Consider the following 18,374-nt stretch of genomic DNA (forward strand, 5'->3'; position numbering starts at 1 on the left):
TTAGAGGTGATTCAGTAGAAGGAGTGCTTTAGTTAAGGCACGTAAAGATTACACTGGGAAACAAATCGTAATCTAGATAACTAGATCAATCTAACTGCGCAGATTAAACAGCTAACAGATAGAGAAAAACACCGCTGTGCTCCGGAACAGGAAGTGATACAATACCGCAGTGAGAGCCAACCACCAGTAGAGGCAAGCAAGGGATATTGCCTCTTTCTAGTCAAGATGTCTCCTCTTTCTCACATTTCCAATATGTCCAACAGCATCATAAACAGTGGCTTGACTTTACCACAGAAACGATGTTTCCCAAACTTTTGCTAGAACTGTATGCATGACAAACTTTACCAAAAGTGAGCAGTTCATAAAACACACTGTATATCCACTACTATAAGCAACAGTTTCACTGATGTATCCAACAGCAGCCTGTACTCAAGGTTCTTGACATGGAACATTATGTCCACCTGATGGACATAAGACAAGATAAGATGAATATGTGAGACTTTAACATGTATATACATCTATGAAAGAGAATTATTTTGGGATGTGTCTAAATTTTGAAATGCCAAAAATATATATAGGAACAGTTTGAGGCTAGTTCCAGGCTAAAAAAGAGATAAATTCAAAATCCTGAGCTCAAAGGTTAGACACTATTAGGTTAGACTAGACAGAACTTTATTGATCCCTTAGGAAGACTCCTTCAATCAATCAATCAATCAACTTTTTTTTTATATAGCGCCAAATCACAACAAACAGTTGCCCCAAGGCGCTGGGAAACTGAAGTTCCACCAGCATTGTGTAGCAGCACACAGGGTAAGAAGCACACAGAGTATCAAAAGTGGAAGTTAAAAGAAAAACAGTTTGCAAATATAATATATATAAACACAATATAAATATCAGACACCCTGATCAATACTGGTTTATTAGCTACAACTGTTCCTCTCATTCCCGACCTCTGTCTTCCTGTTGTTTTATGATGTCTGACAGGATGAGATTCTGCTGAAGGTTTTGGTCTAAGAGCTGTCTTAAAAGAGAGCTTTATTGATAATCAAGACTTTTCAGCAGTTTGGTCCAATCTCCTCAAAGGATCTTCATGATTGGTCCCACTGAGGTTGAGGCCCAGTTTCATTCTCAGAAATCAACAGTTAAGAAAGAGATGAATATTTGCATAATTTGAACCAACTACCTCACGTTGTGCTGTCATAATGATCAGAAGATCATGCAATCATGACATCCATTCCCTACTGTGTAGTATTTTCTCCCCAAATTGCAATCAGGAATCAGTATTTTTTTTGTGTATGAGTGTTTGTGTATGTGTCAGATGATGTGGCCTTTCATTGGTTTCATCAGTTTGCAGGGACATTGCTGCTACGCTCGTACATTGTGAAAGGCTTCGCGTTTCCCTGCACATTGTACCAATGAGATGACAAGGTCATGTCATGGTTCGGCATTATGAATAACATTTCTTGCTGCATTTTTCAAATGGCTTTGCAAATGTAAGAAGCTAAATTTAACAGTACATCAAACATTCAACTGTGAAACTGGAACCGATAAAAGTGGGACTTAGAGACCCTGACTGATCAGAACAGACTGATTTTGGCAGATTTCCGCGGAGGGAGACAGCCTCAATAATAAAACACAGGAGGCGATATTTTGGTTACCGGCATGGAGATTTGGACTTGTATGAATCACTGATCAACTCGACATCTGTGACTACTGATCATCTCAAGACACAAGCCAGAGACACCAAAGATATGGAAAGTTTCACAGAAAAAAAATGTCCTTCTTCACACTGTTCAATCTTCTGTTTAATGTCACGTCTCCTATGATCCTTCTCTTCAAAAATGTTAAGGGATTTTTTTTTCCTTTCTTGAACACTGTTGCTAATGTGTTCTCTCATAGGGTGGGTTTACTGTAGCATAGCTCCTTGAGATGAATGATGTGATTTCGTGCTGTAAAAGTAAAATTAAGTGATCCTTTGCCGTCTTTTCACAACTGACATTTGACCTTCTTCCACTAGTTTCTCCCAGACATATCACCCCAATTCTAGTGTCTGAACATTCTTAAAAATTAATAGTGTATTGCTTTTGGAAAAGGTCTAAAATATAAATGTAAAATGGCAATTATATCATTTATCACAGTTACAACCCCAAATCAGAAAAAGATGGGACAATAAGGAAAAAGCAAATTAAAAAAAAGTCCACAGTGTTTCTGCATTTACTCACTATAAATCCAAGATATTTCATGTTTTGTGTGCTCATATTCATTTAGTTTGTTAATATATTACAAGAGGAACTCAATCTGTTCTACACGATCTACAATCTTGGAACATCAGGTGAGGAGAACACTGAAGGCTGTAAACCCACGCAATGCAGCAGGACTAGATGGGAAAGGTGCTAAAGGCCTGTGCAGACCAGCTGTCAGGGGTCCTGACAAGGATCTTCAACACCTCCCTGGAATTGGTTACTGTTCCAGCCTGGCTAAAAGCGGTCATGATCATTCCCATCCCCAAGAAGTCAGTCATAACCTGTCTTAGGGCCCCTTCACACATAGTGCGAAGTTTGGTCGAAGTGCGCACGAAGCAGGAATTGTGTGCAACACATGTAAAATCGTCCCTGCCTCGAACGCCTCGCATACCTGTTACTACAACTATTTGCACACACCAGCGGCTGAAAGACAGAGTGTGCACTGCATGTGCGAGCCCATCGAGCCCTCTTGCAGCAAGTGTTAGCCAAATTCCAGGTGACATGCACAAACATCTAGCACTGCTCATTTGACACTTAGAAAATGTGTGGCCATTCTCACTCTTGGTATGACGAATGTCTGCAGACAATCAATGTCGTGCTGGCAGTGAAATTTGTCTGTGCCCCATGAGTGTGGCTTTGGTGTGTGCACTGAACTGACAGGAGGAGTATCTGCCCACTTAAGTGGCTGTGTAGATCTGTCATTCTGGACATCCCAGCTGAACAACAAGTAATTTGTTTGGACAGACATGGACTAACAACTGCCCACTGTGACACGCGTGTCTGTTTGATGTCATCACGTGGACATAAATAAAAACGTATATGGCTGTGGCGATATATGCTGTGGGCTGCAGCGTGCGCGCGCCCTCGCTACACCCCACTGATAGGCTGCCCCCAGGCTGAAACAGACAGTCAGATCATAACACACAGCGGGCAATCTGACTTTCACGTCACCCATGTGAGCTCTGTTCCACATGACGCGGTGTCAGTTCTGGCGTGCTGTCCACAAGACACACATGTTGGCCAGGACACACGTGTCGGGCAGGACACACACGCGGTTCGACTGGACATGCGCCAGCAGATGTGGACATGAGAAGAGTGAACTGCTTCTCATTCATGTTATTTCATGACTGTATGTCTGTGACCATGGGTCATCTACAGAGGAACACATCATATTTGTATTGCCCCTTGATAAGAGGGATTCAGTATAAAATGCTGTGTTGTTTTATGGTCTATGGTTTTTTTTTTTTAAATACATCCATCTCTTTGTTGATTTAAGGCATTTTCCCAGCATAAAGTTTCGGGTAGGCAATCAGTAAAGTGCAGGTATGAATCCCGTGGGTGGTACGTTTTGTTTTTTTTTTTATTCCACAGCAGCGGTGCGATGTGGTTCCACAAGTACCAGCTGGTTTTTATTTTTATTTATTCCACACCAGCGGCGCAATGTGGTGCACCTCGCGCTGTGTTCCTGCTCAAGAGACACCATTGCGTGCATGAATCCTCGCACCAGGATCGTGCACGCCTGCCCGTCTGTGCGTTGTTTCGTGGTGCACTAACTCGAACCATTTCATGCTGTTTCACCGTATTCAACCAAACTTCGCACTATGCGTGAAGGGGCCTTTAATGACTTCAGGCCGGTTGCACTAACTTCTGAAGTTATGAAGTGCTTCAAGCGTCTGGTCCTCCAGTACCTCAAGTCTGGTGATGTCATCACCACTGTCCCACTGTCGCCAAGTGCTTGCTCACAGGGGGTCGTTTTGACTGTTGGGGTTTTTACGTAATTATTGTATGGCCTTGCCTTACAATATAAAGCGCCTTGGGGCAACTGTTTGTTGTGATTTGGCGCAATATAAATAAAATTGATTGATTGATTGATCACCACTGCCCTGCACACCATCCTGAGCCACCTGGAGAAACTTGGAACCTACGTCAGGATGCTTTTTGTGGAATATAGCTTGGCTTTTAATACCCTCCTGCCGGACCTCTTAGTCAAAACGTTGACTGACCTGGACTGTCCCCCTTTACCTGTGACTGGATAAAGGACTTCCTGACAGCATCCACAAACAGTAAAATTAGGACCCCTCTGTTTCTCCACCGTGACACTTAGCACAGGCTCTCCCCAGGGCTGTGTGCCGAGCCCCTTCCTGTATGCCCTAACATATGACTGGGTCCCCTCCCACTCAAACATCATTGTCAAATTTGCTGATGACACAACAGTGGTAGGCCTGATCACTGGGGGAGATAAAACAGCATACAGGGGTCCAGAGGCTCGAGTCAAGTTGTTCCACAAACAACCTCATGCTGAACACCATCAAAACCAAGGAGATGGTCACAGACTTCATGAGGGAGGGAGGAAACCACACCCCACATCAGATCAGCTGCTCCTATGTGGAGAGGGTCTCCTCTTTCAGGTTCCTGGTGGTGCACCTTTCCAACAACCTAAAGGCACAGTGGCTTAGTGGTTAGCACTGATGCCTCACACCAAGAAGGTTATGGGATTGATTCTTGGCCTTTCTGTGTGGAGTTTGCATGTTCTGTCCATGTCTGCGTGGGTTTCCTCTGGTTCTCCGGTTTCCTCTGACAATCAAAAACATGGTTATTTAGGATCTGCTCCTTTCTCTGCCCCTGACCAAGGCAGCATCGACATTTGGAGTTGGTCCCCGGGTGCCGGACTGTGGCTGCCCACTGCTCCTAGTGGTTGGACTGTGTCTAACTGTAATTAGGATGGGTTAAATGCAGAGGACAAGTTTTGTTGTATGTATATATGTGTAATGACAAAAGAGGCTCTATTCTATATTCTATAACATGGTCCACCAACACGTTGGCAGTGGTCAAAAAAGATCAGTGGTGGCTACACTTTTTAAGACTGCTGAGGAAGTGTCACCTGGAGGCTGGCCTGTTCTACCAAACCACAATCGAAGCATCTTGTACTGCATCATGGTGTGGTTTGCAAGCTGCACTGCTGGGGACAGACGAGCGTTACAGCAAGTAAACAAAGCACCCCAGAAAATCATCGGCTGCCCCTGCCCTCCCTGGAAGACACTGCCACCTCCCGTGGTCTCAGCAGAGCACAGAAAATCTGCTCAGATCAGTTGCACCCGGGCCAGGGTCTCTCCTGCCTCCTACCCTCTAGCAAAAGATTCTATTCTATTTTATTTATTTTATTCTAGAAGTGTCTTATTCTTGTACTGAAGGGGAGATGCTTTCTCTAATTTCACTGTATGCCCAGTTTTACAATGACAATAAACAGCTATTCTATTCTATTCCTGCATTTCCTGCATAGGGACGGGAGTTGAAAATTAGCAGTAGCTATACTGCTGGGGGATCCCTGTCAAATAAATAAAGATAAAGATTTAAAGCCTGCAGCAAATTAAAAAAAATAGTTGGGACAGAGGGCAGTTTAGAGCTAGTAATGAGGTCAAAAAGAATAAATGAATAATAATGTTATTTCAAACAAATGATGTCAACAGGTTGTCAAGAGGCTGCGTCTTTGAGAAGGAAAGATGGACAAATGACCTTGTTTGTGAGAAAAAATTTGAAATGTTTAAAAACAGTGTTCCTCAAAGAAACATAGCAAGGAATTCACATATTTCTCCCTCTACATTGTGATTTAAAGAATCTGGAGGAATTTCATTGCATAAAGCGTACAAGACTAAGCTGGAACAACTGTGATCGCTGATCCCTCTGACCGCACTGCATCAACAGTCATCATTCATCAATAGCTGATATAACTACATGGGCAAGAGATTACTTTGGGAAACCTTTAGAAAAGATTACAGTATGTAGTTACACTCACAAATGGCACTTGAAATTTTACTTGGTCAAGGAGGGGAACACATGTTGACCTCTTCCAGAAGCGCTGTTGGTTTCTATGGGTTTGTAGGCATCTGGGTTGAACAACTACACATCACACAGTGGAAACGTGTATTGCTGTCAAAAGCAACATTGCAGATCAAAAATCCATGCAGTTGTGCTATAGACCAAAGACAAACGGGTAGTGTCTTGACCAGTGGTGTCCAAAGTATTCCAGAAAGGGCCGAGAGAGTACGGGTTTTCCTTGCAGCCATTGACTCCAGCAGGCCCTTTCTGGAATACTTTGGACACCACTGGTCTAGACTGTTATCAACAAGTCCAAATGCCAGGGTCTGTCATGGCTTGGGGTTGTGTCATTGCCCATTTTCCATCCTGTCCCAAGGTTTTCTGATTTGGGGTTATATTTCTGGAACAGATGACCATCCAACAAAACTTATTCAATTCTTGTGACAGCACAGTGAAATGATATACAGGATTAGTGTTATGTGTCGGACACAGCTCGGAGAACCGACCAGCGTTTGAAGGACCCAGTATGAAATAAGCAGAGCACGGTACAAAGGCTAACTGAATTTAATACATAACAGTGATACAAAAAATAACAAAAGAAAGTGCGGTCTGGCGTGGTGCGCTCCCAGCAGCGCTAATGGTCCGGAGCCAGAAGCTGTTCGGACCCAAGGACCCCGCTGACACCCCCCAGGTGGCCGCAACAAACCGAGTCTGTGAAAGAAGGAACCATTATGTGAGTCCACACTCTACACACAGAGAGAACACTTAAAGGTGTACAAACAGCAAACACTTCCTGGCTTGATTACTAATCAGCTTCCCAACCTGCAGGCATGGAACATCCAGTTCACAAAACTCCACTGCAGTGGAAGCCGATACATGACTAACATACAGCTCAATATAATAAAGGTGTGAGGGACACCACATTTACTGACTGTATAAATGTTAGTCACAAAATCTAACGTACCTCAGGAAGTGTGCTGACGAGCGTGAGACCTCACCCCCTCCTCTTTCACAGACCGTGCATCAAACCCTGGACGTTCTCTGCATCCACTGATGATGAGATGGCTCCCGAGACGACGATCTCACCCGTCTGGTCACAAGGTCGAGTCTCTGGCAAATACACACTGTATACTCCAGTCTTAAATGCCACCATGTTCCAATCCATATAGATGCACCTCAGCTGTGAGTCCTGACGAGCCGCAGGTGATCAGGGTGAGGTCCTGATAACCTCAGCAACACAGCCACTCAGTCCCAAATGCAAGCCACCTGGAAGGAAAACCAAAAGACAGAAACAAAAAGGCAGCCAGGCCCCCCAAGCCATACAACAATTAGAGCTCGATACTAACTAGAAGTAGACACCATGCCGGTGCTCGGGCAGAAAACTCTGGCGGTAAGTACACATGCACACAGTCGCCCCTGCCCTGCACTCAACTCCCACCATTTCCACAAACATCACATACCCAGAAGGAAGGTTACTGTCACTGATTGCGCGCAACATCAAGGGCTCATATCAGCAACCAAATCTATTACAGAAGAAGCTCGCATGAGGAGAGAACGCCGACTTGTGCGTGCACATGAGAAAAAGTGTGTGAATGCACGACATACATTTGTACCTGAACATGGATGGTGTCTGCCAGTCTCCTGATGATGACCGTGTGCCGTTGTCCATCAGCCACGTTCCTTACATTGCTCACCGACACCTCCGTGTCCCTCCCACTGTGCAACTTGTACCGCACTTCAAGCTCATCTTTACAAACACAAATAAACACAAGACAGTCTTATATAAGGGAAGTCTATAATCTATAAAAATGCATGTTATTCATTGAAAAGTGCAGACTTTTATAAAGACTGTGAGGAGGGGCTCATGCTACAATTCCAAACATATTATTATCCCTGGCAACACTGGGAATTATTGCATGCTACAGTATAATGCAGCCATTCCCGAAATTAAAAAGGCACAACGTACCAAAGCACTTTAACATGCTTTTTTAAAGAATTGCAAGATGGGGCATTTAAGAGTTTGCAGAGATAAGCCTGTTAATGATGACATTTCCAGCTTTCTTTCTATGCTCCATTGTGGTTGATAATTGATGATGTCACCATTACAAAGGGAAGCTCCAGTTGGAACCTTAATAAAAGATGTGTGTTTCAGCAGCTTTGCAGCTTTCTGACAATGAATAATGGCAAATCCGATCATGCTAACAGTACTGGAATTGCTCCCTGTAAACTGGAGCTATGCAGAGCCAAGCAAGTGATAAAAATAGGGAAGTAAGACCACCCACTGTAAAAAGGATTTATCCATTAATAGTAACTGCTCCAAACATTTGCTTTGAACCTGTCACAGTGCGTAACAATTAGCCTGACTGCGAGGAAGAGGATGGCAGAAGAGGATGACAGGCTGAAGATAGAGGACAGAAACGCTGCATTTGAAATGAGGCAACTGCAGGAAGGACGAAATGAGAGGCGAGGTAGTTTGCCCAATCTTGTCAAAACAAAAGACAGATGAAATAAAAGCCTCCTCACCATGTTTGTTGATGAGCACTGCCAGGTACTCTCTGTAGAAGGAGCTGACATAAAGCAACAGAGCGGGTATCCGATTGGTCCTGAAGCTCAGGGAAATGTTCTCGCCTCTCAGTGTGGTATCAGAGATGGCGGAAGGAGAGGGGGCACTGCTGTTTCTGCTCAGCTCAGGAGACTCCTTGATGATGTACGTGATGGATGTTGCTGGTGTAAAAGTGGCTGAGACCTCTGGAAGTTAAGAAGTAATTGGTGGACATTAGTGTTGGAGCAAACTGGTGAAGTTGTTTCGACTACAGCTGTGGGCTTCACCTTTATTGCATTTTACTGCATCTGTTTGACAAACTGTTAAACCCAGTTGACACTTTTACAGATATGCATGCCAGAAGGTCATTGTTTGAAACCTTGTCCATGCCTTGGAAAACCTTAGAGAATGCAGGAGGGTGTCTGTGATGAACTGGGATATTCTGTCACTGTGCTGTGGTCTTGTTTTACCTGTGGCTGAAAATATGACACATAACATACTTTGGTCATCCCTTGCATTTCCGTGGAGCCTGTAATGTTGTTGTACATGCTATGATATCACCGAGATTTTCCACAATCACCAACGTTGTGGTAAAGTTAGATGACACACATCACATGGCACAAATCCAGGGAGTTATGCATCAAAAACCACATCCTAGATTGCTTTCGTGGGCAACCTTCATCTTCACACATCGGTCGGTCAACATTTTAGACAGTGACATTCTGAGATGTACGAGGTTTGTCAATAAAGCAACGGTCCTTTTTATTTTTTTCAAAAACTATATGGATTTCATTCATATGTTTTTACGTCAGACATGCTTGAACCCTCGTGCGCATGCGTGAGTTTTTCCACGCCTGTCGGTGATGTCATTCGCCTGTGAGCACTCCTTGTGGGAGGAGTCGTCCACCCCTCGTCGGAATTCCTTTGTCTGAGAAGTTGCTGAGAGACTGGAGCGTTGTTTGATCAAAATTTTTTCTAAACCTGTGAGACACATCGAAGTGGACACGGTTCGAAAAATAGAGCCTGAAATGTGGAGGTTTTCAGCTTGAACAGGCTGATGACGCTGCCTGAGAGCGCTGAGCGACGTCTCGCACCGTGAAAAGTCCTTAAAGCGACAGAATCACCTCAAAATCTCTCATCAGCCATTAAAATTTTCACTGAAAACCAGCTTAATTTTTCGAACCGTGTCCACTTCGATGTGTCTCACAGGTTTAGAAAAAATTTTGATCAAACAACGCGCCAGTCTCTCAGCAACTTCTCAGACAAAGGAATTCCGACGAGGGGCTGGACGACTCCTCCCACAAGGAGTGCTCACAGGCGAATGACGTCACCGACAGGCGTGGAAAAAGTCACGCATGCGCACGAGGGTTCAAGCATGTCTGACGTAAAAACATATGAATGAAATCCATATAGTTTTTGAAAAAAATAAAAAGGACTGTTACTTTATTGACAGCCCTCGTATATCCATGCAAGTGACAACAGGGCTTTAAAGATTAAGTTGATATCCTTGTCCCATATGTGGGTTTAAGAAACAAGTGCATCATCCCTCTCACAGAATCTACACTGTTTAATTATTTGTTACACTTTGCTAATTGCTACTTAACTGCCTGCTCTGTCTGAGCAACATAAAACCGAATATTTAATTTGCTTTGCACCAATCTGTGAAACATCAGATCTGAAAATTTTAGATGCATTGGATCTTTCCAGAAACTATGTTCTGTATATACAAGATCAGAGCTGTTTAACTGAAGCAAAAGGCAAACTGAGATTTGGACACAACAGCAAATTATGGCAGGTTTCTGATGGTTTAGTACTGTGTTTTTCTTGAGTCTTGTCAAATGGAAATAGAAAGTAGCAGGGAGGCAAAGATGAACAAACAATAGCCCAGGGAGGCAGAAGAGATGAAGAAATGCACTTGTGAATTATAGGATTTAATACCACGGTAAAAAAGAAAATTCTCTCTAGCCTTGACTAAATTGTTCTGCTAATGTAAATAGCACATACAAATAATGGCGGTTTATAAGTGCAGTGCAGCTTCGCTGAATGGAATATTCCATCTTTCAACTCCAGCAAAAATACTTACCAGTGCATGAATGGAAAACAATCATTATTTGTTATATATGACACCTACATAAATAGATCACTGTCAAGGCAAGGTCCACATGCTAGATTCCTCACATCATATACGCATTAATTACAAAAAGGTACTGGAGAACTGGAAACAAATTGCATGAAAATGATGTCAATCACACAGTGGACTATTTTTCTATACAATGGGACAAATAATCAATGCTGTGTGAAATACAAGCCACCAATCACATGACAAGGTTCTGTTCAGGTGCTATATAAATATGTTTATGTAGACCACTGTGCTGGAGTTCTGACACTGAAGCAGCAAACTGAAAAGAAGAAACTGGAAACTCTGGCATTTGCAATAGAATACTGCATAAAGATCAAGTTGCATAAAGCAAAAAAAGGTCTTGTGGTGTTACTTAGCTTGTTTTTTGCAAAAACACTGATTCAATAGCTCCGTGGATCTACACAAGAAGGATGAATGTCCTTCCAAATTAAATTCTCTCATTTGGGGCCTGATTTACAAAGAGCATTCATGTGCAAACAATGTGCACAAACACCCGCAAAATGCATGCTGATTTATTACTAGTGCACACTGAGGATAGCATCTATCCAATGTGCAAAAGAGCACACATTGCCCATTTTGCATTCTAGCATATAGATGTACAATCTGGGGTGTGTCCACCAGAATGCACAATATTTAGGGGGTTGAACTTGGAATTAGGTGAGGTTTGCGCATGCAGCATGATTAGTCAAGGCTTAAAATAATTTCATGGTCTGAAATTGCATCTGTAATTTAGTATGCTTGAAACCTTGGTACTAACTGAGCCCGTGTTGTGCAGCCACTGCAGACATGTACCAATTTGATTCAGAATCATTCCCCTTCAGCTGTTTGGGTATGTATTTCTTTATTTTCACTCAGTAACCATCTTTAACATTTCTTTAGCAGCCACGGCCACCTACATATAACACAAAGTATTCTCATTCTATATCACATCTCTTTAGATTATGTGACATTGAAGAGAATAACACTGGAATGACTGTGCTGTCGTGGGAACATGCAGTTGAAGATCATTACCTGAACCATTCTCAAGATACATTCATTTTTGATTTGGTAAATGTTCATTAAATGACATTTTCAGTGTACTTGTTTTCTTGTGTGCATAGCTACAAGTGGCTCATTGAATTTCCTTTTGTTGTTACAGTCATTAACACATGCAACATCCTCATTTACATACTGCTATCTGTCACATTACCACCCGCTGTGATTTGCACAATTATTCTGAGTAAATTAACCATAAAAGTTTCTCCACCACAACACACAAAAGTTTTCAAAGTCCACACAACTGAGCATATGGGATCTTAGTAATTGAGGCCTTTTATGTTTTGGTCATGATGGCGGAGACGGTATGTACGACATGGTGTATGTGTTATATGCACTCCATTTAGGAGTTAGTAGTTAAGAGGTTTTGTCATCACCTCTGTTTGTTTTCTACCTTTTTTGTAGAGCAGAATAGGTCAAAAAGATAAGCTGAATTCATTGACATTTGGTGGACAGGCAGGTGTTGAGCCAAATAAGAGTCAATCAGATTAGGCAGATGATGATTTTTTTTAAACAAATATTTTTACGTCCAACCAAGGATGTAATAAAATCATTCACGTTTATTTATTTGTCTGTCTGGCTGTTTATTAGCAGGATTACATCAAAACTGCTGAACGGATTTTGACGAAATTTTCACCACAGATAGATATTAGGGCATAAAGACTCCACTGAATTTTAGTGGTGATCCGGATCCAGATACAGATTCTGGATTAAGATTTCCCTTTATATAGGCTTTGAAGGATTTCTTCAAAACTACTTCACAGATTCTCCCCACATTTGTACCGCAGATAGATATTAGGTCATGGAAGACTCCACTGAATTTTGGAGTTGATCCAGATCCAGAGCCGGATCCAGATTCTCTATCAAGATTCACTTTATATAGCCTTTGAAGGATTACATCAAAACTGCTTCACGGATTCTCACCAAATTTTCAACGCAGATAGATATTAGGCCATGGAAGACTCCAATAAATTTTGGAGGGGATATGGAGCCGAATCCAGATTCTGGATCAGCATTCACTTTGTATACGCTTTGAAGGATTATATGTCAAAACTACCACACGGATTCTCACCAAATTTCCACTAGAGATAGATATTAGGGGATGGAAGACTCCACTGATTTTTGGAGGTTATCCGCATCCGAATCAGTGGACATCAGAAATCTCTTGTTACTCTTGTTTTTAAATGTTTCCCGTTAAATTGTGCTTTCAAAAAAATCACTTCAACTTGACTAAGGACAGAAAAATAGAGGATACCAGCAATAGTAGTTATTAGTTGGACAGTTTGTTTTTAAATGCAAACTTCAGCATATAAAAAGTAATAATAAATAACCCTGCAGAGCATTTTTAACACTTACAGTCAGTTAACAGCTGATTCAGAAATGCTGCAGCCATTAGAAATGGAAAATGTAAGAAAATGGCATCTACTTCACCTAAACACATTTGTGTATGATTCGTCTCTCATAGTGTTTTCCTTGCTGGTTTTCCTCATGGATTAAGTGGAAGTTAATGTAATGGGGGGGGGGTTGCAACCCAGTCCTCAGTATGTAATGACACGAAGCCCGCTGTGTGTATTTGAGTGACTGTACCTTCATGACAAAACGCTCCAGTGTATGCGGACAGGCTGCAGTCACAGGAGAAGCCATTCGCTCTCTCTGCACAGATGCCCTGATTCTGGCAGAGCGAGCCGTAGCTGCTACAGTGGCCCGGGCATCCAGGTCGCACCCCAGGGGTGATCTTTGCTCTCTCTTCCAGATCCTGAGTGATGCCGTTCAGCTGCAGGGAACGGATGCAACCCAGAAAGCCCTTCTGCCTGGATGCTGTGCCTCCTACAAAAAAAATAAATAAATAAAAAACAAATTGACACAACATAATATGGCAGTGCCAGCTCTCATGCACCGTAAGTCTATAATTGATCTTTTCTTTATGCAGCGGCAGACTGTAATTGAAAAGCCATGTTGCTACTGCACCAAAAAATGGCCACATCTGGCCTGCAGGGCACACTGATTGTGACACAGTGTGGCGATGTGCTGGCTGCTGATTTGCTAACTGTGAGGCTGCCGAGCCATCTGGAAGAGTAAATGATTGCTTTTCCTTAAAATGCAAGCACATAAATGTCATCCTCCTTTCACCCAACAATTAATGTTCTGCTGTGCAACCTCAAACTGTTCAGAGCAAATCTGAGGAAATTACTTTTCTTTGAATTCTAAAATGACAGCTTTTAAAAAAATGTTGCATAATAGCCAGTATTATTTGTTATTGTCCTGTCAAATGTACAGGCATAGAAGGTTTTCATATACTGCTAAATCACTGCACTGTTCTGCAAAACGAGTTATAAAACAGACCATATAGTAAGTGCACAAAGTGTGAAATTATTCTCTCAATAAGCAGATATAGAATGCTTTGAGTGCTTGAAATACATGCACTTCTATATTCTGATCAGTGTTTTACAGACAAAAGCTGGAATGTAGAGATTCATAACTCTCAAAGAAACTCTCAAAGAAATCAGCAATCAGTGCAATTGGTGCTAAAAGGCCAACGACTGATTCCGGAGAAGCACCACCACTGACTGAGGGAGCAAAGCAAACAGAGACAGACTTAAACTAGAAGCACTCAGAGAGTGCAAACCTCCGCCAAGGCCATGGGGTCACTGACGCCATAACATCTACACGCCGTGGAATCATTGAACCTAAAAAAGTCTAACAATATTATTGTGTAATATTAATGTGTCTTAATGCTAACTTTTAACATTGAAAATGCCATAGACATGCTAATGCGTTAGCATCGGGATCCGGATCGTGATCCGGATCACCACTAAAATTTAATCACTTGTTCCTCTTGTCATTTCCAACCACTCCACAAAATTTCAACAAAAATAAATTTAAGAAATATTACAATTTGAAAACAAATGCACCCGAACGTGATGACAGCTCCAACTGCTTAATGCTAACTTTTAACATTGAAAATGCCATAGACATGCTAACGCGTTAGCATTGGGATCCAGATCATGATCCGGATCACCACTAAAATTTAATCACTTGTTCCTCTTGTCATTTCCAATCACTCTGTTGTGGCTGGCGTGCCTGGCTGGCTTTTGTTTGTCCTCTGTTTCTGTCTTTTGGTTTTCCTTCCAGGTGGTGCGCATTTGGGATTGAGTGGCTGTGTGGCTGAGATATCAGGACCTCACCCTGATCACCTGCGGCTCGTCAAAGAGGAGGGGTGTTGTGTGGGCCGCTGAAGAGGAGGTACTGCTGGCCCACCACCACCAGAGGGCGCCCTGCCTGGAGTGCGGGCTCCAGGCACCAGAGGGCGCTGCCGCCTCACAGGAGCAGCCGGGGTGACAGCTGTCACTTATCACCGACGACAGCTGTCATCAATCACCAGATCTACAGAGGTATATCAGCAAGACGGCATCTCCACCTCATTGCCGAGATATCGCTCTACTAAGGAGGTAATATTCTCAGCTGACTGTGTTTGTTGACAGGAATATCTGTTACTTGTGTGAGTTACAGTATTCATTCTGTTCCTTTTTTCGACGAGAGGTGGAGGTGGTTTCCCACCATACGTGTTGCTGGGTGCACACGCACCCACTTCTAACTGTGTTTGCTCCTCGCCAGCAGTACCAGATCCAACACGCGGAGGCAGTGGTCACCTGGGAGTTCGGGACTTGGCGGCTCCAGTATTCCCGGAGTTCGGTGGCGGAGGAAATCGTGTGGTTCCGGTTCGACTTCGGACCAATGTCTCCTATCTTCAAGCCTGCCCACATGACATCTTGTATTTGACTTCATTCACTATTGTAATCGGTTGTTGTTGTGCATTTTCACAACAGTAAGTATTTGGCTTTATCCATTGTCCGTTCATTTGCGCCCCCTGTTGTGGGTCCGTGCTCCTACACTTTCCCAACAGGATATCTCGGCCAATGTCATGGATCCCGAGGGGCGTCAACCGGCTGTTGAACGGCCAATGGAAGAACAGGGCGCACAGGCGTCCGCAGGAGGAATGATCGGTGAGTTGCAGCGAATCCTCACCGCTTTCACGGCTCGGATGGATTTAATGACCGAGCAGAACGTCCTCCTTAACCGCAGGGTGGAGGCTCTCGCCGCACAGGTGGAAGCGCGCCCTCAGGGCGGTGCTGCGGCTCTCCCTCCTGTCGACCCTGTGCGTAACAGTGACATTCCACAGGTCGTTCAACGACCCCTCCCACCATCCCCGGAAGCATACATAAGCCCGCCAGAGCCATACGACGGTTGTGTGGAGATGTGCGCTGATTTCCTTATGCAGTGTTCGCTCGTCTTTGCACAACGTCCCGTTATGTACGTGACTGATGCTAGTAAAGTAGCTTATGTCATAAATTTGCTTCGTGGTGAGGCACGCACTTGGGCTACAGCGCTCTGGGAGCAGAATTCACGGCTCCTTCAGGTGTATGATGGGTTTGTGAGGGAGTTCAGAACAGTGTTCAATCACCCAAATAGAGGTGAGACCGCTTCAGCCGTGCTGCTGTCAATGAGACAGGGGCGCCGGAGTGCAGCTGCCTATGCAGTCGACTTCCGCATCGCGGCTGCAAGGTCCGGCTGGAATAGCACTGCCCTCCGCGCCGCCTTTGTAAACGGACCGTCACTGGTTCTAAAGGAGCACCTGGTGGCTAAGGACGAACCGCGGGATTTAGATGGGCTTATCGATCTCGTCATACGATTAGACAATCGGTTAGAAGAACGCCGTCGGGAACGAGACGAAGGGCATGGCCGGGCACGCGTCGTTCCTCTCCTTTCCGGTTCCGACCGCGTTCCGCCCTCCCCACGCTCCACGGCCCCTGCGCTCCATGTGGTGACAGCTCCCCCTGCTGACGAAGCTATGGACACGAGCAGGGCCACATTTAGGGCACCAGATAGACAGAGGAGGCTGGCCCGCGGAGCGTGTTTTGTTTGTGGCTCGATAGAGCATCAGGTAAGAGACTGCCCCGAGCGGTTAAACGCCAACGCCCGCCCCTAGAAACTGGGGTGGGCCGAGACATTCACGTGGGACACACCCACATTGCCACACGACTCCCAGTTACAATCCTTTATGAGGATTTAACCGTGAAGGCCCCAGCACTGGTGGACACGGGCTCTGAAGGGAATCTGTTAGACAGCAGATGGGCCAGGGAGATAGGGCTCCCTCTGGTGGCTCTTACCTCGCCTGTGCAGGTACAGGCACTAGATGGCTCCCTCCTCCCTCCAATCACACACAGGACACCACCAGTAACTCTGGTGGTGTCAGGAAATCACCGGGAGGAGATTGAGTTTTTTGTGACTCCAACTACCTCCCGTGTGATTTTAGGGTTCCCTTGGATGTTAAAACACAATCCCCGGATCGATTGGCCGTCCGGGGTAGTGGTTCAGTGGAGCGAGACCTGCCATCGGGTATGTTTAGGTTCCTCGGTTCCTCCCGGTTGCCAGGCTAAGGAGGAGGTCAGAGTCCCACCCAATCTAGGGACGGTGCCGGTGGAGTACCACGACCTTGTGGATGTGTTCAGCAAGGATCTGGCGCTCACCCTTCCCCCCCACCGTCCGTACGATTGTGCCATTGATTTGGTTCCAGGCGGTGAGTTCCCGTCCAGCAGGCTGTACAACCTCTCACGGCCTGAGCGCGAATCAATGGAGACCTACATCCGGGACTCTTTAGCCGCCGGGTTGATCTGGAATTCCACCTCCCCAATGGGTGCAGGTTTCTTTTTTGTGGGTAAAAAAGATGGCGGACTTCGTCCATGCATTGATTACAGGGGACTGAACGAAATCACGGTTCGTAATCGATACCCGTTGCCCCTGTTGGATTCGGTGTTCACGCCCCTGCATGGAGCCCGAATATTCACCAAACTGGATCTTAGAAATGCGTATCACCTGGTTCGGATCCGGAAGGGAGACGAGTGGAAGACGGCATTTAACACCCCCTTAGGTCACTTTGAGTACCTGGTCATGCCGTTCGGTCTTACAAACGCCCCCGCGACGTTCCAAGCTTTGGTTAATGATGTCTTGCGGGACTTCCTGCACCGATTCGTCTTCGTGTATCTACACGATATACTCATCTTTTCTCCAGATCCTGAGACCCATGTCCGACATGTACGTCAGGTCCTGCAGCGGTTGTTGGAGAACAGGCTGTTTGTGAAGGGCGAGAAGTGTGAGTTCCACCGCACATCTTTGTCCTTCCTGGGATTTATCATCTCCTCCAACTCCGTCGCTCCTGATCCGGCCAAGGTTGCGGCGGTGAGAGACTGGCCCCAACCCACAAGCCGTAGGAAGCTGCAACAGTTCCTCGGCTTTGGTAATTTCTACAGGAGGTTCATTAAGGGCTACAGTCAGGTAGTTAGCCCCCTGACAGCCCTGACCTCACCAAAAGTCCCCTTCACCTGGTCGGATCGTTGCGATGCCGCGTTCAAGGAGTTGAAACGGCGCTTCTCGTCTGCACCCGTTCTGGTGCAGCCCGATCCTAGCCGCCAGTTAGTGGTTGAAGTGGACGCCTCGGACTCAGGGATAGGAGCTGTGCTGTCCCAGAGTGGGAAGACCGATAAGGTCCTTCACCCGTGTGCCTATTTTTCCCGCAGGTTAACCCCAGCCGAACGGAACT

General features: G+C 44.8%; 1 protein-coding gene across 1 annotated transcript in view; it reads right to left on the reverse strand.

The window, feature by feature from the left end:
* LOC117518379 (contactin-associated protein-like 4) overlaps nucleotides 1–18,374 on the reverse strand; it is a 315,610-nt gene that overhangs the window by 40,076 nt on the left and 257,160 nt on the right. Inside the window, exons 18-20 of the mRNA XM_034179490.1 lie at nucleotides 13,364–13,603; nucleotides 8,583–8,807; nucleotides 7,673–7,806 (exon numbers count right to left, since the gene is read on the reverse strand). Coding sequence (XP_034035381.1) covers nucleotides 7,673–7,806; nucleotides 8,583–8,807; nucleotides 13,364–13,603 — 599 coding nt within the window. The remainder of the gene's footprint in view (nucleotides 1–7,672; nucleotides 7,807–8,582; nucleotides 8,808–13,363; nucleotides 13,604–18,374) is intronic.

This window comes from Thalassophryne amazonica, chromosome 10, assembly GCF_902500255.1.
Source record: "Thalassophryne amazonica chromosome 10, fThaAma1.1, whole genome shotgun sequence".
NCBI lineage: Eukaryota > Metazoa > Chordata > Actinopteri > Batrachoidiformes > Batrachoididae > Thalassophryne > Thalassophryne amazonica.